Raw genomic sequence first — 27696 nt, 5'->3', positions numbered from 1 at the left:
CACTTCTCCCAGAAACAGTTCTGATTTAGTGACTCCTCAATTTCTGCAAGTTGTTTGTCTATGTATGTGTTTCTTTTCTTTTTCAGCGAGTGTTTGTAAAGTTTTACCATGTCACAGTACCTGAGTCGCAGATCTGTGTTGTATGGTTGTCTGTGTTTTTCATTTGAGACTTTTCGTAGTGCATTTCTGATGTTTTTGCACTCCGTATCAAACCACTTTTCTTTTGCTTTTACTTTTTGGTAGTTTTTTGATTTAGTTGTTTTTAGCTTAGATTTTGATGCTAGTTTGTGGAATAGGTGATTTAGTTTTTGTGTGGCCAAGTTGATGCCTAATTTGTTGGTTTGATACGGAGTGTTTAGGAATGTGTCCATCAGTGTCTGAATTTCGTCATGGCCCAGTGCAGTTTGGTATCTGTCTAGGCTGCCTGTGTCCCATCTGTATGCCTGGTTGAGGTCATACAGCAGGCTGGGCTGTGTCAGTGTGTCTCTGTGCTGGTGTGCTCTCTTCATGTAGAGTGTGATCTGGCTGTGGTCGGAGAGGGGAGTTTGTGGCCTGACAGTGAAGGCACTGATGCAGGAGGGGTCCAGGTCGGTGATGGCGTAGTGCGTCAGCTCACTATCACACAATCACTGTTACAGCAAGCAGACTCTCCGGTCTGGATTTTCACAGGTTTGTGCATGGAGCCGGTTCTGAAGAGATCGAACTCTGACTCCTTGTGTGGTGCTGTGGGCAGAAGTGATTGATCAAGACTTGTGAGTCTCTCCGGGGATCCTGCTGGAGACATGGACTCTAAGAAGAACAGGGAAGAGCTGAAGAGGTGGGGGCAGTCTCACTCTGTGAGCACGCTTTTCTGAATCAGTGAAAATCTTCGCATGATTGGGCTAGTTTGAAGGGAAACATTCCTGAACTGGAGCCTAATTGGCTTAATTGATGGTCAGTCAAAATGGCCTCATTACAGTACTATGAAGCACCCTCGTCTCAGTACAGAGCAGGATGCAAACAGGTCTCCCCTCATAACTCAGAACAAAGAAAATGTGTTGGAGGAGCAGGAATCACAGAGCCAGAAGTTAAGAGTCCAAGCCTTTGATAAGGAAAAGCACTTCACCTGGCTCACAGCATATTTTGCAATACTTTTTCAGCAGCTCTTTATTGCTTTAACACTGCTGGGGAATCTGATCTTTGCTCACACAATAAATGAGGTTTGAGGTAAGAAACACTCCTACAGGCTGGGCTGTGCTGGCTCTGCTCCCTGTTTCCTGACCAGTGTTACCTGAATATGGCTCAGAGTTCAGAACAGGGCCTGTGAAAGAGAGGTTTTCTCTATCGGTCTTCAGAAAGAGAGTCGTTATCAGTCTGTCCTGCAGGGAGCTGTAACAAGACTCCTCTCATGTCTCTTCACAGGGTCCAGCAGCAGAAGACAGTGTCTCCAGCGTCCAGTTGTGTTTCTGTACGGAGTGACCGATCAAAGGATGAGCCACTGAACTTCAGAGCTAAACTGATCTCACCTGCTGCTCCCAGGTGCAATTGAGAGACTTGATCTTTATTCACACAATATGAGTCGTCTGTGATGTGAAAACTCTCTTACAACACAAATGATCTCCAGAAAGAGAGTCAGAAAGCTCTGACCAGTCCTTTCCTGTCTCTTCACAGGGTGGAGCAGAAGAGGCCAGTGTCTCCAGCGCCCAGCTATGTTACTATGCAGAGTGACCACTCCAAGGATGAGCCACTGAACTTCAGAGTTTCCTCCACTGCTGGAGCAAGGTGAGGAGATCACTTTCACAGCCGGCAAACACTAAGCAGGGCTGGGCCCCCGATCGTGGATTTTCTGTCTCTCTTGTGTCAGACGTTCCCTGTGACTTCGGCGTTGGTCTCTCAGACAGCCCTTCTGTAAATTCTTTGCACGTTATTCTCATTGAAAAGCAGAAGAATGTGAACTTCATGCTGTTGGAAAACTTCTCCATCGTAAAGCAGATTGCAGTAGTGGAGAATTATTGACCTTTATAAATAAAATATGACATATTAATATGTTTCTGCTTCTGTTCAGTTTAGTAACTCCTCACTGTACACACTGGGGCTGTCCAGTCTGGTCACTGGACACTGTGATTGAGACTCTCCCTGTTCTCTCTGTGTGTCTGCAGCGAGCCAGCAGTGATCTGTGATATCTGCACTGAGAGGAAACTCAGAGCTGTGAAACACTGTCTGACCTGCGCTGCCTCCTACTGTGAGACACACATCAGACAGCACTACACTGTCCCAGACCTGCAGAGACACAGACTGGTGGACAAAACTGGAGCCCAGGAGCCCAGACTGTGTCAGCAGCACGACAGGGCTCTGGAGCTGTTCTGTAGGACTGACTGGATAGTCATCTGCACTCTGTGTTCAGCACAGGAGCACAGAGACCATGACACCATCTTTCTAAAGACAGAGCAGGACCCGACACAGGTAAGGAGCTTCAGTCGATTGTCTACAGTCTGCGGAGGTCATCTGAAAGATACAAGAGAGGGAGATGGAATAAAAATAAAGATATGAAATACAATATCAAATTATATCAAATACCAATATATCAATATATCATCTGATTATTTGACATCAAGATATCAAATACAGTGTGATCAATAAAACAATCACATTTATCTGTCATGACTGTCCACACCTCATCACACCTCAGTCATCACTGTCCACACCTCATCACCTCAGTCATCACTGTCCACACCTTAGTCATCACTGTCCACACCTCATCACACCTCAGTCATCACTGTCCACACCTCATCACAGCTGTCAGCAGTGTCCACACCTCAGTCATCACTGTCCACACCTCATCACACCTGTCATCACTGTCCACACCTCAGTCAGCACTGTCCACACCTCATCACACCTGTCAGCACTGTCCACACCTCAGTCATCACTGTCCACACCTCATCACACCTGTCAGCACTGTCCACACCTCATCACACCTGTCAGCACTGTCCACACCTCAGTCATCACTGTCCACACCTCATCACACCTCAGTCATCACTGTCCACACCTCATCACCTCAGTCATCACTGTCCACACCTTAGTCATCACTGTCCACACCTCATCACACCTCAGTCATCACTGTCCACACCTCATCACAGCTGTCAGCAGTGTCCACACCTCAGTCATCACTGTCCACACCTCATCACACCTGTCATCACTGTCCACACCTCAGTCAGCACTGTCCACACCTCATCACACCTGTCAGCACTGTCCACACCTCAGTCATCACTGTCCACACCTCATCACACCTGTCAGCACTGTCCACACCTCAGTCAGCACTGTCCACACCTCATCACACCTGTCAGCACTGTCCACACCTCAGTCATCACTGTCCACACCTCATCACACCTGTCATCACTGTCCACACCTCAGTCATCACTGTCCACACCTCATCACACCTGTCAGCACTGTCCACACCTCAGTCATCACTGTCCACACCTCATCACACCTGTCAGCACTGTCCACACCTCAGTCAACACTGTCCACACCTCATCACACCTGTCAGCACTGTCCACACCTCAGTCATCACTGTCCACACCTCATCACACCTGTCAGCACTGTCCACACCTCAGTCATCACTGTCCACACCTCATCACACCTGTCAGCACTGTCCACACCTCAGTCATCACTGTCCACACCTCAGTCATCACTGTTCACACCTCATCACACCTCAGACTGCACTGTCCACACCTCAGTCATCACTGTCCACACTTCATCACACCTGTCAGCACTGTCCACACCTCAGTCATCACTGTCCACACCTCATCACACCTGTCAGCACTGTCCACACCTCAGTCATCACTGTCCACACCTCATCACACCTGTCAGCACTGTCCACACCTCAGTCATCACTGTCCACACCTCATCACACCTGTCAGCACTGTCCACACCTCAGTCATCACTGTCCACACCTCATCACACCTGTCAGCACTGTCCACACCTCAGTCATCACTGTCCACACCTCATCACACCTGTCAGCACTGTCCACACCTCAGTCATCACTGTCCACACCTCATCACACCTGTCAGCACTGTCCACACCTCAGTCATCACTGTCCACACCTCATCACACCTGTCAGCACTGTCCACACCTCATCACACCTGTCAGCACTGTCCACACCTCAGTCAGCACTGTCCACACCTCATCACACCTGTCAGCACTGTCCACACCTCAGTCATCACTGTCCACACCTCATCACACCTGTCAGCACTGTCCACACCTCAGTCATCACTGTCCACACCTCATCACACCTGTCAGCACTGTCCACACCTCAGTCATCACTGTCCACACCTCATCACACCTCAGTCATCACTGTCCACACCTCATCACACCTGTCAGCACTGTCCACACCTCATCACACCTGTCAGCACTGTCCACACCTCAGTCATCACTGTCCACACCTCATCACACCTGTCAGCACTGTCCACACCTCAGTCATCACTGTCCACACCTCATCACACCTGTCATCACTGTCCACACCTCAGTCAACACTGTCCACACCTCATCACACCTGTCAGCACTGTCCACATCTCAGTCATCACTGTCCACACCTCATCACACCTGTCAGCACTGTCCACACCTCAGTCAACACTGTCCACACCTCATCACACCTGTCAGCACTGTCCACACCTCAGTCATCACTGTCCACACCTCATCACACCTCAGTCATCACTGTCCACACCTCATCACACCTGTCAGCACTGTCCACACCTCAGTCATCACTGTCCACACCTCATCACACCTGTCAGCACTGTCCACACCTCAGTCATCACTGTCCACACCTCATCACACCTCAGTCATCACTGTCCACACCTCAGTCATCACTGTCCACACCTCATCACACCTGTCAGCACTGTCCACACCTCAGTCATCACTGTCCACACCTCATCACACCTGTCAGCACTGTCCACACCTCAGTCATCACTGTCCACACCTCATCACACCTGTCAGCACTGTCCACACCTCAGTCATCACTGTCCACACCTCATCACACCTGTCAGCACTGTCCACACCTCAGTCATCACTGTCCACACCTCATCACACCTGTCAGCACTGTCCACACCTCAGTCATCACTGTCCACACCTCATCACACCTGTCAGCACTGTCCACACCTCAGTCATCACTGTCCACATCTCATCACACCTGTCAGCACTGTCCACACCTCAGTCATCACTGTCCACACCTCATCACACCTGTCAGCACTGTCCACACCTCAGTCATCACTGTCCACACCTCATCACACCTCAGTCAGCACTGTCCACACCTCATCACACCTGTCAGCACTGTCCACACCTCAGTCATCACTGTCCACACCTCATCACACCTGTCAGCACTGTCCACACCTCAGTCAGCACTGTCCACACCTCATCACACCTGTCAGCACTGTCCACACCTCAGTCAGCACTGTCCACACCTCATCACACCTGTCAGCACTGTCCACACCTCAGTCATCACTGTCCACACCTCATCACACCTGTCAGCACTGTCCACACCTCAGTCATCACTGTCCACACCTCATCACACCTGTCAGCACTGTCCACACCTCAGTCATCACTGTCCACACCTCATCACACCTGTCAGCACTGTCCACACCTCAGTCATCACTGTCCACACCTCAGTCATCACTGTCCACACCTCATCACACCTGTCAGCACTGTCCACACCTCATCACACCTGTCAGCACTGTCCACACCTCAGTCATCACTGTCCACACCTCATCACACCTGTCAGCACTGTCCACACCTCAGTCATCACTGTCCACACCTCATCACACCTAGTCAGCACTGTCCACACCTCAGTCATCACTGTCCACACCTCATCACACCTGTCAGCACTGTCCACACCTCAGTCATCACTGTCCACACCTCATCACACCTGTCAGCACTGTCCACACCTCAGTCATCACTGTCCACACCTCATCACACCTCAGTCATCACTGTCCACACCTCAGTCATCACTGTCCACACCTCATCACACCTGTCAGCACTGTCCACACCTCAGTCATCACTGTCCACACCTCATCACACCTGTCAGCACTGTCCACACCTCAGTCATCACTGTCCACACCTCATCACACCTGTCAGCACTGTCCACACCTCAGTCATCACTGTCCACACCTCATCACACCTGTCAGTACTGTCCACACCTCAGTCATCACTGTCCACACCTCATCACACCTGTCAGCACTGTCCACACCTCAGTCATCACTGTCCACACCTCATCACACCTGTCAGCACTGTCCACACCTCAGTCATCACTGTCCACACCTCATCACACCTGTCAGCACTGTCCACACCTCAGTCATCACTGTCCACACCTCATCACACCTCAGTCAGCACTGTCCACACCTCATCACACCTGTCAGCACTGTCCACACCTCAGTCAACACTGTCCACACCTCATCACACCTGTCAGCACTGTCCACACCTCAGTCATCACTGTCCACACCTCATCACACCTGTCAGCACTGTCCACACCTCAGTCAACACTGTCCACACCTCATCACACCTGTCAGCACTGTCCACACCTCAGTCATCACTGTCCACACCTCAGTCATCACTGTCCACACCTCATCACACCTGTCAGCACTGTCCACACCTCAGTCATCACTGTCCACACCTCATCACACCTCAGTCATCACTGTCCACACCTCAGTCATCACTGTCCACACCTCATCACACCTGTCAGCACTGTCCACACCTCAGTCATCACTGTCCACACCTCATCAAACCTGTCAGTACTGTCCACACCTCAGTCATCACTGTCCACACCTCATCACACCTCAGTCATCACTGTCCACACCTCAGTCATCACTGTCCACACCTCATCACACCTGTCAGCACTGTCCACACCTCAGTTATCACTGTCCACACCTCATCACACCTGTCAGCACTGTCCACACCTCAGTCATCACTGTCCACACCTCATCACACCTGTCAGTACTGTCCACACCTCAGTCATCACTGTCCACACCTCATCACACCTGTCAGCACTGTCCACACCTCAGTCATCACTGTCCACACCTCATCACACCTGTCAGCACTGTCCACACCTCAGTCATCACTGTTCACACCTCATCACACCTGTCAGCACTGTCCACACCTCAGTCAACACTGTCCACACCTCATCACACCTGTCAGCACTGTCCACACCTCAGTCATCACTGTCCACACCTCATCACAACTCAGTCATCACTGTCCACACCTCATCACACCTGTCAGCACTGTCCACACCTCAGTCATCACTGTCCACACCTCATCACACCTGTCAGCACTGTCCACACCTCAGTCATCACTGTCCACACCTCATCACACCTGTCAGCACTGTCCACACCTCAGTCATCACTGTCCACACCTCATCACACCTGTCAGCACTGTCCACACCTCAGTCATCACTGTCCACACCTCATCACACCTGTCAGCACTGTCCACACCTCAGTCATCACTGTCCACACCTCATCACACCTGTCAGCACTGTCCACACCTCATCACACCTCAGTCAGCACTGTCCACACCTCAGTCATCACTGTCCACACCTCATCACACCTGTCAGCACTGTCCGCACCTCAGTCATCACTGTCCACACCTCATCACACCTAGTCAGCACTGTCCACACCTCAGTCATCACTGTCCACACCTCATCACACCTGTCAGCACTGTCCACACCTCATCACACCTGTCAGCACTGTCCACACCTCAGTCATCACTGTTCACACCTCATCACACCTGTCAGCACTGTCCACACCTCAGTCAACACTGTCCACACCTCATCACACCTCAGTCATCACTGTCCACACCTCATCACACCTGTCAGCACTGTCCACACCTCAGTCATCACTGTCCACACCTCATCACACCTGTCAGCACTGTCCACACCTCAGTCAGCACTGTCCACACCTCATCACACCTGTCAGCACTGTCCACACCTCAGTCATCACTGTCCACACCTCATCACACCTGTCAGCACTGTCCACACCTCAGTCAGCACTGTCCACACCTCATCACACCTGTCAGCACTGTCCACACCTCAGTCATCACTGTCCACACCTCATCACACCTGTCAGCACTGTCCACACCTCAGTCATCACTGTCCACACCTCATCACACCTGTCAGCACTGTCCACACCTCAGTCATCACTGTCCACACCTTATCACACCTGTCAGTACTGTCCACACCTCACTCATCACTGTCCACACCTCATCACACCTGTCAGCACTGTCCACACCTCAGTCATCACTGTCCACACCTCATCACACCTGTCAGCACTGTCCACACCTCAGTCATCACTGTCCACACCTCATCACACCTGTCAGCACTGTCCACACCTCAGTCATCACTGTCCACACCTCATCACACCTGTCAGCACTGTCCACACCTCAGTCATCACTGTCCACACCTCATCACACCTCAGTCATCACTGTCCACACCTCATCACACCTGTCAGCACTGTCCACACCTCAGTCATCACTGTCCACACCTCAGTCATCACTGTTCACACCTCATCACACCTCAGACTGCACTGTCCACACCTCAGTCAGCACTGTCCACACCTCATCACACCTGTCAGCACTGTCCACACCTCAGTCATCACTGTCCACACCTCATCACACCTGTCAGCACTGTCCACACCTCAGTCATCACTGTCCACACCTCATCACACCTGTCAGCACTGTCCACACCTCAGTCATCACTGTCCACACCTTATCACACCTGTCAGTACTGTCCACACCTCACTCATCACTGTCCACACCTCATCACACCTGTCAGCACTGTCCACACCTCAGTCATCACTGTCCACACCTCATCACACCTGTCAGCACTGTCCACACCTCAGTCATCACTGTCCACACCTCATCACACCTGTCAGCACTGTCCACACCTCAGTCATCACTGTCCACACCTCATCACAGCTGTCAGCACTGTCCACACCTCAGTCATCACTGTCCACACCTCATCACACCTCAGTTATCACTGTCCACACCTCATCACACCTGTCAGCACTGTCCACACCTCAGTCATCACTGTCCACACCTCAGTCATCACTGTTCACACCTCATCACACCTCAGACTGCACTGTCCACACCTCAGTCATCACTGTCCACACTTCATCACACCTGTCAGCACTGTCCACACCTCAGTCATCACTGTCCACACCTCATCACACCTCAGTCATCACTGTCCACACTTCATCACACCTGTCAGCACTGTCCACACCTCAGTCATCACTGTTCACACCTCATCACACCTGTCAGCACTGTCCACACCTCAGTCAGCACTGTCCACACCTCATCACACCTGTCAGCACTGTCCACACCTCAGTCATCACTGTCCACACCTCATCACACCTGTCAGCACTGTCCACACCTCAGTCATCACTGTCCACACCTCATCACACCTGTCAGCACTGTCCACACCTCAGTCATCACTGTCCACACCTCAGTCATCACTGTCTACACCTCATCACACCTGTCAGCACTGTCCACACCTCAGTCACCACTGTCCACACCTCATCACACCTGTCAACACTGTCCACACCTCAGTCAGCACTGTCCACACCTCATCACACCTGTCAGCACTGTCCACACCTCAGTCATCACTGTCCACACCTCATCACACCTGTCAGTACTGTCCACACCTCAGACTGCACTGACCACACCTCATCACACCTGTCAGTACTGTCCACACCTCAGTCATCACTGTCAACACCTCATCACACCTCAGTCATCACTGTCCACACCTCATCACACCTGTCAGCACTGTCCACACCTCAGTCATCACTGTCCACACCTCATCACACCTGTCAACACCTCATCACACCTCAGTCATCACTGTCCACACCTCATCACACCTGTCAGCACTGTCCACACCTCAGTCATCACTGTCCACACCTCATCACACCTGTCAGCACTGTCCACACCTCAGTCATCACTGTCCACACCTCATCACACCTGTCAGCACTGTCCACACCTCAGTCATCACTGTTCACACCTCATCACACCTCAGACTGCACTGACCACACCTCATCACTGTCCAGACCTTATCACACCCCAGTCATCACTGATCACACCTCATGAGACCTTGATGTATTTATTATGACAGTTATGTTGTGCAGGTATTCTATCTCTTTCTTGTCTCTTTTTGATTCACAAGGCCATGAGTGAAGAGGACACATTGACTGGAGTAGAAAGTGGAAGAGATCTGGCTGTGACACTTCAGAACGCTGGCCTTGATAAACTCTACTGGTTAAAGGTGTTTGAAGATGAGCTGTGTGTTACCAGTGCAGCAGCTCTGCAGCACTTAGGAGACCAAGAGTGTGAAGCTCTGAAAAAACACGTTCGCAAGGACTGGGAGACACGAGCTCTGCGGAGGCTGCTGGGAGCTGGGAGCCAGGCGGAAACATCGCCGTCTCAGGGCTGGGAGTTAGCTGAGCAAGAGGTGACACATGTTGTAAACAGGGAAAAAAGAGATTTTCTTCATTTGTTTCAGAAACTGGGTCTCTCTGGATTATACCCCAGAAAAATGAAAAAATCAGATGTTCTTGTAATAAACCTCCTCTCAAGTTCCAGTCAACCAGCAACTGAGAAAGACCTGTGGATTCAGTATCTGCACAAACTCTTCATGTTGGATTACAGTGCGAGGGTTCTGAAAGTTCAGGAAATGGAATCTGATGAAGAACAATGGAAAAATTTTAAAACTGATCAAAAAGATTTCTTTTGTTTTGGCAAAGAGCCCCTTGCACAGGACAGTAACAAAAAGTCGCACATTCACCCCATGGACGTCCACATGGCTGTGTTCCACTGCTCTGGTGACTTCCTGAGAGCTTTCCTCTTCACCAATCTCTCCACCTGTCAGTTCGCCTTACCCCTCCTGGTGCCCAGCCCCGAGACTGGGCCAGTGGAGCTCCCTCTGTGGGCCCTGAGGCAGGTCAAGAGGTCCTGGTGCAGTAAGGAGCCCTCAGAGAGAGGCAGCTCTGTGAAACACAACTGCAGGGACATGTTCAACGCTCCAGTGCCAACGGTGTCCTTCATCAGGCTGGGATCGTCCTCCGTCTCCAAATCCCAGATCCTGAACAGCGTCGTCAGCCCCAAGAGACACAGTGTGTTTTTCCACCGGCACTGCAGGGGCAGCTCCCCACACCGCCTGCTCATGGACGGGGTGGTGGAGGTCGCCTGGTACTGCCCAGGAGGCAGGAAGGACGACGTGTTCGACAGCTGTGTGGCTTTCCTGAACCTCCACGGCGACGCCAGCAAACACCCCGAGCAGCTGCAGTTTCTCCAGGAGGTCAGCACTGTCAACGTGCTTCTGATCCCAGAGTCTCCACTGGAGGGAGAAGAGAAGAAGACAGCTGACGCTATTTTCAACTCTCCTGCCCCCCTGATCTGTCTGTTTGCTGGACAGAGTAAAGTCCCTCCAGGAAACAACCCAACCAAAGTGAGACTGGGAGCCAAGAACAGGAGTGAAGCAGACCTAACTAAAGAAATAATATCAAACATTAAACACTGTATCTCCACTGTGAACAAGACCTCCAGCCTGCAGACATACTTAGAGGCAGCGAGACGACAGCAGTTCAGGGTGGATGAAAACAATAAATTCTGTACAGAAGGGAAGGAAAAGGCCCAGGTTTTGCTGGACCTGTTGGAAAAAGATAAATTATCAACCCTAAAAGAGACTCTGCTGCCTCTACAGGGTGAGCTGTGGCACAGGTGGTGCATGAAGGACAAAGAACAGTATCATCTAAACAGCAAAGCGAACAAAAGTATTGAACAGCAGAGGAGTGAGATCAGAGCTGAGAAAAGAACCCTCCGTCGTGAACAGCTGAAGAGAGCTTTTCCTCTCAATGACTTCATGAGATCTTTCCTGCAGTGTTTAACTTCTGGAGATCCACACGACACCAAGCTGTTCATGCTGCACTGGCTGGGGATGCATCTAGATGAACTGACTGCAGACACGCTGAGTGAGCTTCAGGAGAAATACCACTCCACTTGGACAAAACTGAGACTGAAAGACAAGAGTAAGGACAAGGAGCAGGAAATGACAATTCAGAAAGACCTGAACACAATATCTGGATGGATTACTGCTGCTACTCTTGGACTTCAACACCTCATGAGAGAAACCGCTCAGCTCTATGAGGCTGTTCAATCAGAAGAAGATGGTGTAGAAGAGTACAGAGAGTTTGTCAGTGTCCTTCCTGCTGTTGGAGCAGAGATGCTGATTTCAGGACATCCACTGGAGCTGATGGACGGAGATGCTGCCCATGTGCCTCTGGTGTGGATTGAGGCCGTCCTGGATAAGCTCACTGAGAGACTTGGAGACAGAAAGGTGTTTGTCCTCTCTGTGCTTGGAGTCCAGAGCTCAGGAAAGTCCACTCTGCTGAACACGATGTTCGGGCTGCAGTTCACAGTGAGTGCAGGCAGGTGCACCAGGGGAGCGTTCATGCAGTTAGTGCGAGTGAGTGAGGAGGTCAGAGCCCAGCTGCAGTATGACTTTGTCCTGGTGGTGGACACAGAGGGGCTTCGGTCACCAGAGCTCAGTAATAAAACCACACTGAGTCACGACAATGAATTGGCAACGTTTATTATCGGGATTGCTGACATGACCGTGATCAACATCATGGGAGAGAATCCCTCTGAAATGCAGGACATTCTCCAGATCTGTGTCCAGGCATTCCTGAGAATGAAGTCTGTTCAGATCAAACCGAGCTGTATTTTTGTGCATCAGAATGTTGCAGAAGCTTCAGCAAACGACAAGAATATGGAAGGAAGGATTAAACTCCAAGAGAAACTGGATGAAATGGCACTCATTGCTGCTACAGAGGAAGGCTGTGAAGTTACTGGCTTCAGTGATATAATCCAGTTTGATGTGGAATCACAGGTTTTCTACTTCAAGAACCTTCTGGAAGGAGACCCTCCGATGGCTCCTCCCAACCCCTCCTACAGCCAGAACGTCCAGGAGCTGAAGACGAAGCTCCTCAGTGTCGCTCAGTGGCAGCCGGGAGTGAAGTTTGCCTCACTGTCCGAGTTTAAATTACGGATCAGAGATCTCTGGCACGCACTGCTGGGGGAGAACTTTGTCTTCAGCTTCAGAAACACCCTGGAAATGATGGTTTATAGTAAACTGGAGGACAAGTATGGAGAGTGGTCATGGAAGATGAGGAAACAAGCCCTGGAGGTACAGAACAGACTGAGCAACCAAATCATCAATAATAAAGTTCTGGCTGTGAGTTTGTCAGATCTGATGAGAGAATTTGATGAGGTCTACAGCACTCTGACAGCTGAAATAGATAAATATTTTAAAGAAGAAAAATACCAGGAGATCTTGATTAAGTGGAAGGTGAATGTTGATAAAAGGTTTGAGACCCTGAGGAATGAGCTCATTGAAGAAACCAGAAAGCAGAGCGATGAACTGATCAGACTGAAGAAATGCAGATCGGAGCTGGACAGGAAGAAATCAGAATATGAAGCAGAACTGATTAAAATGAGCAAAGACCTGGCGTCCAGACTGAAGGAGCAGAAGCTCAGTGATGAGAACGTGGAGGAGGAGTTTGACACACTCTGGGAGAGCTGGGTGACCAGAGTGTCCTCAGAGCTGCCCCCTAAGGAACAGCTGGACATCAGAGCCTCAGTGCAGAACATCCTGCTGGAGAAATTCAACAACCAGGGAGATGTCATCAACAAGATTGTGAACAGAGAGGAGGTGTTCCAGTTCAATAAGACAAAACACATCAAACAAAACTGGGCAAGATCTGTATGGAACAAAGTTACTTTTCAAGACCCACAGTTGGATATTCATGGGAATAAATTCACTCAGCACATACAGAGAGCTGTTAATAAATACATTGACAGGAAAGAAGAGCAAAAGGTAGATTTCAATGACAACTTCATCCATGAAATCCTGGGGCTGATAAAAAGTAACATAACTGATTATGAAAAGCAAAATATATTCACAAAGGAGTTCGAGTTTGAACTGTCTGTCTATCTGTGCACCACAGCAGTACCACGGTTTGAGAAACTACACACAGCCTTCAGGAGAGCCAACGATCCTCTGACTTACCTCGAGAGTAAGAGGGATCAGTACCTCGACTGTTTTAAGAGCTTCTGTAAAGGAGCCTCATCTGTCACATTCTTTGTAGATTTTCTATGCAGATGCCTCAAACCTGCCATCCAGCAGGCAGTATGCGATAAGACCTGTATCCAGATCACAGATAAAATTAAATCGAACTACCCTGCTTTCAATGGTAACAGATCCAACCTGGAGAACCACATTCTGAGACACCTTGCTGAGAAGCAGAACTTTGACTCCTATATGGAATATATTAACTATCCAAAGGATTATTTTGCGCGGTTTATCAGGGGGCGTGTTGAGAGATACTGTAGAGACAACAGAGATCAACTGAGAAGGATGTTAAATACCAATCTGAGTGACCAAGTACAGCAGGTTTTAACAGTGAACACTACTGTCACTGCAGCTGTGAGAGAGAGACATGCTGGCGCCATCTTGTGGCTGGATGAGTTCTGTGCAGCACTCAGTGATCACATGGTGCTCCCCAGACAAGACTTCAGAAACATAGAAAACGAAGACATCAGAGACCTGGAGTTCCTCAGAGAAATGATGAACAGATCACTTAAGGAGATACTGGAAAATCTTCAGAAAGAAAGCAGCAGCACACCTGATCTTGACTTAGAAATGTGCAGAAAGAGACCTGATGAGATTCTGTGTGAGGCGCTCAGTGGGTGTTGGGAACAGTGTCCCTTCTGTATGGCCATCTGCACAAACACCATCCCTGACCATGAGACTGACCACAGTGTCCAGTTTCATCGTCCTATGTGTCTGTCTGGCTGTCATTTCCGTGGGACAGATATATTTGATGTTGGTTTTTGTACCACCTCAGTCAGCAGTGACAGGGGATTCTATCCCCCACATCATACTGAATGTGTTCCCTTTAAGACGTACAAAGAAGCAGGTGAACCTTACAGCAGATGGAGCATCACCCCAGATAACAGTGAACAGTCCTACTGGAAATGGTTCATCTGTACTTTCAGGTCACAGCTGGAGGAAAAATTAAAGCGTCAATTTAAAGGTTGTGGTGAAATTCCCAATGACTGGAAAACAATTGAAAAGAGCTCTGCACTGAAGGAACTGAAATAACTTCACATCTGGCACAGGAAAAAAAAGTACAATGACTATAAATGTCAAACTTTAACTTTCTGTATTGCGTTTCTCACAGTGTCTCAAAACTATCTTTACAAATAACCGATAACTTCAGTGGTATAAAAAGGAAATGAAAAATTAAGTATATCCAAGAAATGTTGAGCTCCTGTCAAGAAATACGGATCAGCAAGACTATAGACCACAAAAACTTGGGAAGAAGGACAAAGGAGGCAGGACCCACAGATCACTGGGAATATTAAGGAATTCTTTTTTTTTATTTATTCAGCAAATACACTTTAAATTGAAGCTTGTCGCCCGGTGCACAGCCGCAAGCGAGACTGGTCAGTGTCCAAGCCCAAGGGACTGGAGAGAGGCCTGAAAAGACTCCCCGGATCGACAGAGGGAAAGAGTGAGGTACCCATAGAGACACAGTTGCCAAGCCCAGTACACCTAGAGGGCGCTGCTCTTCAGCCCTGTTCCTAGTTCCCTGTGATTGTTCATGTCTTTCCGGTGTGTCTTGTTGTGTAGCCTATTTACTTCCGGTGTCTGCTCTGCTCCTGGCTCAGCATTGAGGTTCAGATGTCCTGAGACCCGTCTGGCACCAGGTCGCTCCTGTACGTGGCCTGAGGACATAGGTTTCTTTTCGACATCGTCTGACCCCCCTGAGCATGGGCTAACCTCTGTGTCGCCCCCTTTTGCGGCTACGCATAGGGTCTCTACTGCTCTCCTTGTCATTCCAACATCCGTGACAACTGTCACGTGAAGAGTCTACACTCTCAGACCTCAGACCGTCAAGGAGGCCTCTCTGTATTTTTAATAATGAGACATTTACTTCTGTCTGCAATACTAGTTTAGTATGTCACTGGCTTTTTTTATTTTTCTGCTTTGAAATCAAAGTTTGCTGCAGGGCTGGATAACGATACAGTCCTCAAGGGCTTTAACAGAGCCTGATTTCTGAAAAGACTTCCGCTTTATTGATTCGAAACTGGAACTACATAGAGATTCTCCAGCTTCATTTCTCTTTAATATATATTAAAATATATGTATGTGTACTGTTACTCCAGCTAAACAAGATACACTTATTACAGCAATCAAAAAAACAATTATTGATTGTATGATAGCACCTCTGAGGTTGTGGACTATTCGAATGCTGCGCTGTTTTTCACAATATTGTGTATTACAGATATAATAGTGGAGCGTTTTGCTAATACAATACAACCTTGTGTGTCTGTATCCAGCTGTAACTCAATAGTAACTCCTTTTGCTAAAATAATGGTCTGAATTAAAGATGTGCAGTGTCTGCAGACCTGCTGTAATTGTTTTGATTTGAAGATCCTTGTCTCACCGTTCACTATTGTTAAACTCCAGGGCGAGTTCAACTAGATGGAGAGACTTATCGTATTACAAAGGTATCATCAGGTATTGTCTGACTTCTCAGAATTTTTTTTCACAGGACAGCGAGTCTGCGCTGTATAATAGTATTATTAACACATAAAAACGGAAAAAAATACTTTCATGTACAAATACTTGTAAAACAAGCTGAGTAATACAGTACTGACCGTCAGCTTCTGAGGTAAATTTACTGAGGTAAACATTCGGGTTTATCATGTCGGACAGCTGATTAATCGACAGTTTTACAGGGATATTTTATGCAATAAGCCGGTATTTGGTGTCATCTTGCCATTTTAACGACAGAACGTAACACAATATTATATAATTATTATAACTGTATATAATATACAGGTGTATAGATATGATTCACGCAACTTTTGACAAAAACATCTCGTACAGATCCAAGCGCTCTCAGCACAGCGAGCCTGAGCCGTGCATGAGTATTATTAACAAATAAAAACCGAAAAAATACTTACTTTCATGTAGAAATCCGTCAACGTCAAATACTTGTAAAACAAGCCGAGTAATACAGTACCGACCGTCAGCTTCTGAGGTGAATTTACTGAGGTAAACATTCGGGTTCATCATGTCCGACAGCTGATTAATCGACAGTTTTACAGTTTCACAGGGATATTTTATGCAATAAGCCGGTATTTGGTGTCATTTTGTCACTTTTAAAGACGGGCGACAGCGCGAACTCGTCCTGCCGCCAGCGGCGAGCCCTTAGTCCGTTACCAGGGCAACAGAGCCCGCCAAATTCAAACACCAGCAGCAGCACCAGCGCGCGCTCAGTTTCACCCCGTTATAACCGAACAACAACAGCAACACTAATAATAATAAAATAATAATAATAATAATAATAATAATAATAATTGCTGTAACTGGAAACTCACGGATTCGCAGAGAACCAGAACCGGAAGTTGTTTCCAGGGAACGTTGTAGTCTTTTTTCCCCGTTTTTTTTTATTTTTATTTATGCTTAACAAAAGAACAAACATTACATTACAAACAAGAGTACATATAACAATTCCAAACAAAAATATCGTCAGGGGTACATACTACTACATCAATTCAAGTTATGAAAAAAGATTAAACAAATTAAATAAAAATAATGTCCGCACCGCTTTCATATTGTAACGTTTGCAGGTTCTTTTCAGAACAAAGGACGAGTGGAGACACGATTAACAAACAAGCATGAGCTTTATTCGTTAACAACCACACAAAACCAAACACAGGATATACACACACATGAGGAGACTGACGGAACACGTACACATCGTTAGGGTGGTAATTACCTAACAAAGCGCTATACTTTTACAAGACTACACAGGGCACTCGAACTACTAGGACATTATTTACACAGGTAGGGTCAGCCGCTGGTCATCGTGCTGACCCTCAGACTCTCCCCGGCTACCACTCCCAGCCTGCCCAGCGGTACTACGAGCGCCTAGGGGCGCTTCCTCCTCGCCACCAGGCGAGGGCGTTACAATATTAACCATCCAAAGGATTATTTTGAAAGGTTTATCAGGGAGTGTGTTGAGAGATACACAAAAACTCTGAAAGACACCACACTGGGCAGACACCCAAACAGCATCCCAGAGAGAAACAGGAGGACTACCAGAGGAACGCCCCAGCACCCACACCCCCAACCCAGACCAGCTCAACCCACAAAGAACAGAACCAGCACCACCCTACAGCCCTCCAACCCAGACCAACGACCGAACAGGACCAGAACCAGCGCCCCACCCCATGCCCCTCACCCAGACCAGCAGCTGAACCGGACCAGAACCACAACCCCTCCCCACCCAGCACAACAACAGAGCCGGACCGAGCCCCTCCTGCACAGCTACGCCGCAGCCTTGGCCAGACCAGCAGTCCCGAGTGGTTTGGAGCTGGGAGAAATCCGGCAGCTCCTGAACCTCATCTGCACCCGGCTTATGAGCTGAACTTCCATCACCCACAGCGACAGACAAAAACCCAGCACAATACTTGTTTCTGTTGATGATGTAAATGTCCGACACAAATTTGATACAGTTCCAGAAAACAATAACAAATTGCAAAGATAATTCAAACGATGACAATGAGATCTCTAAAGATAAGTATGTGGAACATTCAGGGTCTGGGCTCGTCAGCATTTGGGCTGAAGAGCACTGATCCTGAATTTATCAAGGATGTAAAGGAGACAGACATCATGATCCTACAGGAGACATGGTGTCGGGGAGACTTGGCTACCCACTGTCCCCCAGGCTACAAGGAGATCATGGTGCCCTCTGTCAAAAAACCCCAAATCACCCGGGGCAGAGACTCTGGGGGGATCATTGTGTGGTACAGAGCGGAGCTCAGTCACTCCATACAATTAGTAAAGAAAGAAGAGTCACGAGTTTGGCTTAAAATCAAAAGAAATACCATCTGTACAGAAAACGAGGTTTTCCTGTGTGCTGTCTACATCCCGCCCTCAGAATCCCCCTACTACAGTGAGGGAATTCTCCCCAGTCTCCACACGGAGATCGGTCACTTCCAGGGCCAGGGAAACGTGCTGCTCTGTGGTGACCTCAACGCACGAACAGGCACACTGGCAGACTTCACCAGCACACAGGGAAATACTCACATATTCGGACAATCCCCTCTGTACCACACACCGGTCACCTCACACAGGTGCAGCCATGACACCACGGTCAACAGCACCGGGCGCGAGCTGCTGCAGCTCTGTCAAGGGCTGGGCCTGTACATCGTCAACGGCAGGACTAGAGGGGACTCTCTAGGCAGGTTCACCTACAGCTCAGCTCTGGGCAGCAGTGTGGTGGACTACGCCATCACCGACCTAGACCCCTCCTGTATCAGTGCCTTCACTGTCAGGCCACAAACTCCCCTCTCCGACCACAGCCAGATCACACTCTACATGAAGAGAACACACCAGCACAGAGACACACTGACACAGCCCAGCCAGCTGTATGACCTCAACCAGGCATACAGATGGGACACAGACAGCCTAGACAGATACCAAACTGCACTGGGCCATGAGGAAATTCAGACACTGATGGACACATTCCTAAACACTCCGTATCAAACCAACAAATTAGGCATAAACTTGGCCACACAAAAACTAAATCACCTATTCCACAAACTAGCATCAAAATCTAAGCTAAAAACAACTACATCAAAAAACTACCAAAAAACAAAAGCAAAAGAAAAGTGGTTTGATACGGAGTGCAAAAACATCAGAAATGCACTACGAAAAGTCTCAAATGAAAAACACAGACAACCACACAACACAGATCTGCGACTCAGGTACTGTGACATGGTAAAACTTTACAAACACACGCTGAAAAAGAAAAGAAACACATACATAGACAAACAACTTGCAGAAATTGAGGAGTCACTAAATCAGAATTGTTTCTGGGAGAAGTGGAACAACTTAAACAAATCAAAACCAGAAGAATTGGCCATCCAAAATGGAACAATCTGGCAAACATACTTTGAAAATCTCTATGAAAAGCTCCCAAATACAAATCAATCAGACCAAAACACCATTTATGAAAAACTCAAAATTTTGGAATTGGCTATCAAAGACAACCAAAACCCCTTAGACTCCCCAATCACTGAGCAGGAGCTACTGGACAAACTCCAGGCCCTCAGACCACGCAAAGCCTGTGGCCATGATGGAGTCATAAATGAGATGCTGAGACACAGCAGCCCAAAGTTGCAACAAGCCCTGCTCAAACTCCTCAATCTCATCATGACAGCCGGATGTTTCCCCGAGGCCTGGAACCAAGGACTGATCACGCCCATCTATAAGAGTGGAGATAAACTCGATCCCAACAACTACCGGGGCATCTGTGTGAACAGTAACCTGGGGAAGGTATTCTGCAGTATCCTAAATACACGAATACTGGCCTTCCTTACCGAACACAATGTCCTGAGTAAAAGTCAGATTGGCTTCTTGCCAGATCACCGCACATCTGATCACATTTACACCCTACACACACTGATAGACAAACACGTCCACCAAAAACACAAAGGAAAAATTTTTGCCTGCTTTGTCGATTTCAAAAAAGCATTTGACTCGATTTGGCATGAGAGATTGTTTTATAAACTACTCCAAAGTGGCATAGGGGGCAAAGTGTACGACATCATTAAATCAATGTATTCAGAGAGCAAATGTGCAGTGAAAATTGGAAACAAAAGGACTAAATTCTTCACCCAAGGCCGCGGGGTGAGACAGGGCTGCAGCCTGAGCCCAACACTGTTCAATATCTATATCAATGAATTAGCAGGAATGTTGGAGCAGTCTGCAGCTCCTGGTCTTACACTACACGACACAGAAATCAAGTTCCTGCTCTACGCAGATGACCTGGTCCTGCTGTCGCCCACAGAACAGGGGCTGCAGCAGAACCTGGCACTGCTGGAGCAGTACTGTCAGACCTGGGCACTGACAGTCAATCTGGACAAGACCAGAGTTATGGTTTTCCAGAAGAAAGCCAGACCTCAGGGAAACAGGTACAAATTCACACTGAACAACAACACATTGGAGCACACATCCAGCTACACATATCTCGGTCTCACCATCAGCTCTTCCGGGAGTTTTGACCTGGCAGTGAAGGCACTGAGGGAGAAGGCACTCAGGGCTTTCTACGCAATAAGAAGGAGGCTCTTCAACATCAACCCACCAACAAGAATCTGGCTCCAAATATTTGAAAGTGTAATCCAACCCATTGCCCTATACGGCAGTGAAGTTTGGGGTCCCCTCACAGACCAGGATTACACCCAATGGGACAAACACCCCACAGAAACTCTGCACATGGAGATCTGTAGAATCATCCTCCGTGTGCAGAGAAAAACTCCTAACAACGGGTGCAGGGCCGAATTAGGCCAGTACCCACTATTGATAAACATACAGAAAAGAATATTAAAGTATTGGCTACACCTAAAAAACAGCGACCAAAATTCCTACCACCACAAAGCCCTGCTGAGCCAAGAGCTGAGCCCAAAACAGAGCCCCCTGAGCCAGCTGGTCCTGAGGCTCACCGACCTGAGCCACACCAACACTAACCAGCCTCAGGACAGCACTGCTAGAGCACCACAACCCAGACTCAACCACATCACAGCACAGATCAAACAGCAATATCTCACACACTGGGACACACACACACAAACACAACATAAACTGGAATGCTACAGAACCTTAAACAGACAATACACACTAGCTGAATATTTGACCAAAATAAAAAATAACAAACAGAAACAGACCCTGACGAAGTACAGGCTCAGTGACCACAACCTGGCCATAGAAACTGGGCGACACAGGCAGACCTGGCTGCCCAGAGAGGACAGGCTGTGCTCCCACTGCCAGCAGGGAGAAATAGAGACAGAGGTGCACTTCCTACTGCACTGTGACAGATACTCTGGGATTAGAGAAACATTCTTCCCGAAATTCAGAAATCTAATCCCAGAGTTCCCACACCTGCCAAAACCACAACAGGTCCCAATCCTACTGGGAGAGGGAGGAGGGAACTCAGTTGATCTGGCAGCCCAGTATGTGATCTCCTGTCACAGCCTGAGGAACAGTGAGTCCGTCTCCCAATAATGCTCCAGCTGCCTACAGTATGTCAATATTATATAATATGTCTTTGTTGTAAATGTCTGTAACATGTCTGTAGATTTTATTTTACTTCTATTTTTTGTTTTGTTCTATGTTAATTTTATTATTTTTATTTGCTTTGGCAACACTGATTGTACCCATCGGTCATGCTAATAAAGCACCTTGAATTGAATTGAATTGAATACTGTAGAGACAACAGAGATGAACTGAGAAAGATGTTAAACACCAATCTGAGTGACCTAGTACAGCAGGTTTTAACAGTGAGCACTACTGTCACTGCAGCTGTGAGAGAGAGACATGCTGGCGCCATCTTGTGGCTGGATGAGTTCTGTGCAGCACTCAGTGATCACATGGTGCTCCCCAGACAAGACTTCAGAAACATAGAAAACGAAGACATCACAGACCTGCAGTTCCTCTGAGAAACGATGGCCAGATCACTTGATGAGCTACTGGGAAATCTTCGGAAAGAAAGCAGCAGCACACCTGACCTTGACTTAAAGATGTTCAGACGCAGACCTGATGAGATTCTGTGTGAGGCGCTCAGTGGCTGTTGGGAACAGTGTCCCTTCTGTAAGGCCATCTGCACAAACACCATCCCTGGTCATAACTCTGATCACAGTGTCCAGTTTCACCGTCCTTTAGCTTTGAGTGGACAGAGTGATATTTTACTGACTGACTTCTGTCCCACTTTAGTTAGCAGCAACAGGACATTCAGACCTCCTCATAGTATGAAATCTGTTCTCTATAAGACCTACAGAGCAGCAGGTCCTCCTTACAGCAGGTGGAGCATCACCCCAGATAACAGCGAGCAGTCCTACTGGAAATGGTTCATCTGTACTTTCAGGTCGCAGCTGGAGCAGAAATTCAGGTCAAACTTACAAGGTAGAATCCCCTCTGAGTGGGTAAGAATTACAAAGAGCTCTGCCCTGAAGGAACTCCGTTAGGGTACATCTGGAAAAGACAGGAACCTTCTCTTACTAAACCTTTCTCACAGCATCCAGACAGATACGTGCTGATCACAGATAGTGTGGGTTCCAATATTAAGGAAAATTAGGCTTTTCAGTGTGTTTGAAATAAACCATTTCTAATTAAAGTAAAACATTTAGTTTTAACAAAAGCGTATGAGATTCTGGTATATATTTACTCCTATGACTAGTTTCTCACGGTCATGTGAAAGTTTAAATCACAGGACAGAGTGATTACCGAATTCCTCTTCCGTGATCGTGTCAGCAGTGTTCTGTTATTGTTAATTACTGCTGCGCATTACAGCTCAGGCACCCTGAACTGCAGGAGATGGACAGGCAGACCAGCAGCTGTCAGGGTAGCTGGGACTGGCAGTCCGAGGAGCCTCGTCTGTAGGTCTGTAATCAATGAGAGCGATTAGTAACCTGCTGGGGTGTCATGGGGCCCGGGGTCCCCTGTGTCTGTTGGTGACCCCAGGGGAGAGGAGTAGGTTAAGCTCTTCTGTGTTGTAATATTCTTCAGTAACTGTAGTAATAGAGGTGATGCGAGAGATGATAATTCAGTACTCATTTGAATAATAGTCCTCTGGGTGCTTCTAATGCCTTTTCAGGGATGATATCGATCTCCTGGTGACACTGTCCCTAACGTGCACTTTCATCCTGTGAATAAACTCTGTTTAAATAACCTTTTGTTTCGAGTCCTGAAATGTCAGGGAGGTTTCAGGCAACAGATAAAACATGGGAAATAAAAAAGCTAGCACTGTCACCTCACAGGACCCAGGGTTCGAGTCAGTCCCTCCCCTGTCTGTGTGGAGTCTGCATGTTCTGTCTCGTTGACACTGGCTTCCTGCAGGCAATCCATTCTTAAGCTCCAGAAGACACTTGGGTTTCTCTACCTTGTCCCCCAGGAACCTGACCGTAATGGGGATCTCTCTCTGGTGGAGTGTCACAGTACCACACCCCCTCAGTTAACTTTCTCTGGTACCCCAGTGTCCCTCAGAGACAGGCTGGTGGGCTGATATGATCCGTCTTACAGCTTCGGGATATGAGTGTCAGTCTGTGTGAAGTCTGCGCGTTCCCTCTGTTGACAGGGGATTTTGGATGTTGACAGCCGTCCCTGGTCTCCGTGGCCTTGTGACGGACTGGTGGCCCCTGTCCCATAATCCTCTCTCGGGGCTGCCCTGTGTGGTTCCAGGCGTCAGTGGAGGGTGGGGCTGTGTTTGCCAGACGGCCGAAGTCACTTACCTGTGCGCAGGAGGGTACTGAAAACCAGCCGACAGTTCCCCTGTGGGCCCTGGGTCTCCTCGGCTGGGAGCCTGCTCGTCTGCCTCTGGGCTGTGTGTTCAGAGCTCTAGTTTCACCTGCTACCTGTCTGGACTTTCCTCCGACGGTGGTAGATATGGAGATGGACTATGCTCATTCGCACGTGAAAAGCCAGCAGCCTGAAGAGTGAATCTACGAGCTGTCTCCATCTTTTGTCCAACCCATGGAGCTGCAGTCTCCATTCACATCTCTCATCCTATAGCGTTAATCCCGCATGGGCAGGGTCCGCTTGTCGGCACGCCCGTCTCCATTTGGTGGTTTGAACCAAGTCTTTGGGCTGACGTTGCCATTAACTGCGACCGAGAAATACTCCATGGCAAATTTGGCCAGGACGCCGGGGTGACACCCCTATTCTTCTCCAGAGACACCCTGGGATTGTTCATGACCACAGAGAGTCAGGACCTCGGTTTGACGTCTCATCCGCAGGACGGCGCCTGTTTACAGTCCAGTGTCCCCGTCACTATACTGGGGCATCAGGACCCACACAGAGCGCAGGGTGAGAGCGCCCCCTGCTGGCCCCACTCACACCTCTCCCAGCAGCAGCCTCAGTGTTTTCCCAGCAGTCTCCCCTCCAGGTACTGGCCAGGCTCACACTGCTGGGCTCCAGTGGGGGGGAGCTGGGAGCTGCAGGGTGACATGGCTGCTGGCTGCAGTCTCCACTCACATATTTTCCACAATCCTCGACAATCCTGTGATTGCAGCTCCGAGTGGAGTGTCCGGAAAAGCGCTACAGAAGTGCGAGGATATTATTGTTGTTATTAAACTCGTGGGAGACCTGCAGCTGGTAGAATGTGTTTTATCTTGTGTATATGGGTCTCTTTTATTATTTATTGTCGTTGTCACGCAGTAAAGCGCTTCGAGAAGCCCCCTTTAAAGGCGCTATATAAAATAAAATAAAGTGTATTATTATTATTATTATTATTATTATTATAAGAAAACGCACACAAACACGACCCGTCCTCAGCTGGACCCGCAGACCCACACGAACCGGACCTGTTGAGCCTGCGGCGGGTTTGTACCGAAGCGGAGTGAATCCGGCCCGTCGTCATGGAAACCGGACTGACCGGACCGCCCGTCTCTACCCTCCCCTGCTGGTCTAATAATAATAATAATAATAATAATAATAATAATAATAATAATAATGATGATGATAATAATAATGTACTCGGCCGTCTCTCTCTCAGCCGTGTCCGCCGGTCCGGGGCAGCTGGAGTCTCTCACTGCGAGTCTCTCCGTGTCCACACTCCTGTCGACAGCAGGCCAGGCCGCTCTTCCCCTCAGGAGAGGAGGACGATCCAGACTCACGGCTGGGAGTTCAGTCTGAGTTTTATTCTTTTCTTTTCTTTTTCTTTTTATTTGTGGTATTTTAATGGCGCGCTCGCGCGGAGCTCCGGGCGACCGTTAGGATTCAAAAAAACCGCTCGAGACGGAAAACTCGACTGAAGAGACGATTAGCGCCGCGAGGAGTTTCAAATCTACAATAGAGATCAATAATAATAATAATAAATACAGGTACAATAGAGATCTAGGGAATATATCTACAGATACAGAGACAGTACAGATAGCGTACAGGAGACATATAGATACAGTACAGATCTTGAGACAGTACAGATACAGTCCTGCTACTGGGAGGGGTTTCAAATCTACAATAGAGATCAATAATAATAATAATAATAAATACAGGTACAATAGAGATCTAGGGAATATATCTACAGATACAGAGACAGTACAGATAGAGTACAGGAGACATATAGAGACAGTACAGATCTTGAGACAGTACAGATACAGTCCTGCTACTGGGAGGGGTTTCAAATCTACAATAGAGATCAATAATTATAATAATAATAAATACAGGTACAATAGAGATCTAGGGAATATATCTACAGATACAGAGACAGTACAGATAGAGTACAGGAGACATATAGATACAGTACAGATCTTGAGACAGTACAGATACAGTCCTGCTACTGGGAGGGGTTTCAAATCTACAATAGAGATCAATATTAATAATAATAATATATACAGGTACAATAGAGATCTGGGGAATATATCTACAGATACAGAGACAGTACAGATAGAGTACAGGAGACATATAGATACAGTACAGATCTTGAGACAGTACAGATACAGTCCTGCTGCTGGGAGGGGTTTCAAATCTACAATATAGATCAATAATAATAATAATAATAATAATAATAATAATAATAAATACAGGTACAATAGAGATCTAGGGAATATATCTACAGATACAGAGACAGTACAGATAGAGTACAGGAGACATATAGATACAGTACAGATATTGAGACAGTACAGATACAGTCCTGCTACTGGGAGGGGTTTCAAATCTACAATATAGATCAATAATAATAATAATAATAATAATAATAATAATAATATTAATAATAATAATAATAATAATAATAATAATAATAATATATACAGGTACAATAGAGATCTAGGGAATATATCTACAGATACAGTTAACACTGTGTGTGTGAGTGTGTTTTAGCACTGTGAGTGGGTGTATGATTCTGTGTTAACAGTGTGTATGATAGTTTGTGTGTGTGTTTCTGTGTGTAGGTAAGTGTGAGTTAGTGTGCAGTGTGAGACAGACAGGAGATAGAGAGACAGAGCTGAGTGACCTGAGTAAAGTCAGGACAGGAGGCTCTACTGTACACAGAGAGGGGCGGGAGGGGGGAACAGGCTGATACCCTGGCTTCTCTCCAGACACAGCTGGGTGAGCTCCTCCAGTCAGGACAGGAGGCTCTACTGTACACAGAGAGGGGTGGGAGGGGGGAACAAGCTGATACCCTGGCTTCTCTCCAGACACAGCTGGGTGAGCTCCTCCAGTCAGGACAGGAGGCTCTACTGTACACAGAGAGGGGTGGGAGGGGGGAACAAGCCGATACCCTGGCTTCTCTCCAGACACAGCTGGGTGAGCTCCTCCAGTCAGGACAGGAGGCTCTACTGTACACAGAGAGGGGTGGGAGGAGGGAACTCAAATCCTCAGAAGTTACTGACCCAGTTAAGCCAGTGGAAAGGGGGCTGTAATATTAATTATAACCACACTGCAGTCACCGGTCCAGAACTCGGGAAACTGGATTATTTCTGCCTGCGTCTGATTAGTCCCGATCCCGTGTTTTTGCGTGTTTATCTCTCACAGGCAGCGAGCGGGCGGAGAGAGAGACACATGAGTCACTCCGGCGTCTCTCCATGACTGCGGGCAAACCGCCCGGCTGCCAGCCCTCAACATGG

General features: G+C 48.0%; 2 protein-coding genes across 4 annotated transcripts in view; one reads left to right on the top strand and one right to left on the bottom strand.

Annotated features, from left to right (window-relative positions):
* LOC148671962 (uncharacterized) overlaps positions 1-27696 on the bottom strand; it is a 360178-nt gene that overhangs the window by 86283 nt on the left and 246199 nt on the right. The window lies entirely within an intron of this gene.
* Positions 321-23803, top strand: LOC148671975 (interferon-induced very large GTPase 1-like). 3 transcript variants are annotated; one of them, XM_088632716.1, is made up of 6 exons: positions 323-817; positions 1402-1518; positions 1651-1761; positions 2139-2442; positions 10169-14737; positions 22693-23803. In XM_088632716.1, the coding sequence occupies exons 1-6, from the start codon at positions 783-785 to the stop codon at positions 23098-23100; spliced, it is 5544 nt and encodes a 1847-aa protein (XP_088488842.1). In that variant the 5' UTR covers positions 323-782; the 3' UTR covers positions 23101-23803. The 3 variants fall into 3 exon arrangements, with proteins under 3 accessions (XP_088488841.1, XP_088488840.1, XP_088488842.1); XM_088632714.1 differs by lacking the exon at positions 22693-23803 and having other exon boundaries at positions 322-817; positions 10169-16470; XM_088632715.1 differs by lacking the exons at positions 1402-1518; positions 22693-23803 and having other exon boundaries at positions 321-817; positions 10169-16470.

This window comes from Lepisosteus platostomus, chromosome 5 (genome assembly GCF_059453375.1).
Source record: "Lepisosteus platostomus isolate fLepPlt1 chromosome 5, fLepPlt1.hap1, whole genome shotgun sequence".
Lineage (NCBI taxonomy): Eukaryota > Metazoa > Chordata > Actinopteri > Semionotiformes > Lepisosteidae > Lepisosteus > Lepisosteus platostomus.
This window is presented reverse-complemented; position numbering and strand designations above follow the sequence as displayed.

Coding starts and splice junctions, on each gene's coding strand:
- LOC148671975 (XM_088632714.1), top strand. CDS start 783: ATGGACTCTAAGAAGAACAGGGAAGAGCTGAAGAG. Junction 818..1,401: donor AACAGGGAAGAGCTGAAGAG/GTGGGGGCAGTC, acceptor GTCTCTTCACAG/GGTCCAGCAGCAGAAGACAG. Junction 2,443..10,168: donor CAGAGCAGGACCCGACACAG/GTAAGGAGCTTC, acceptor TTGATTCACAAG/GCCATGAGTGAAGAGGACAC.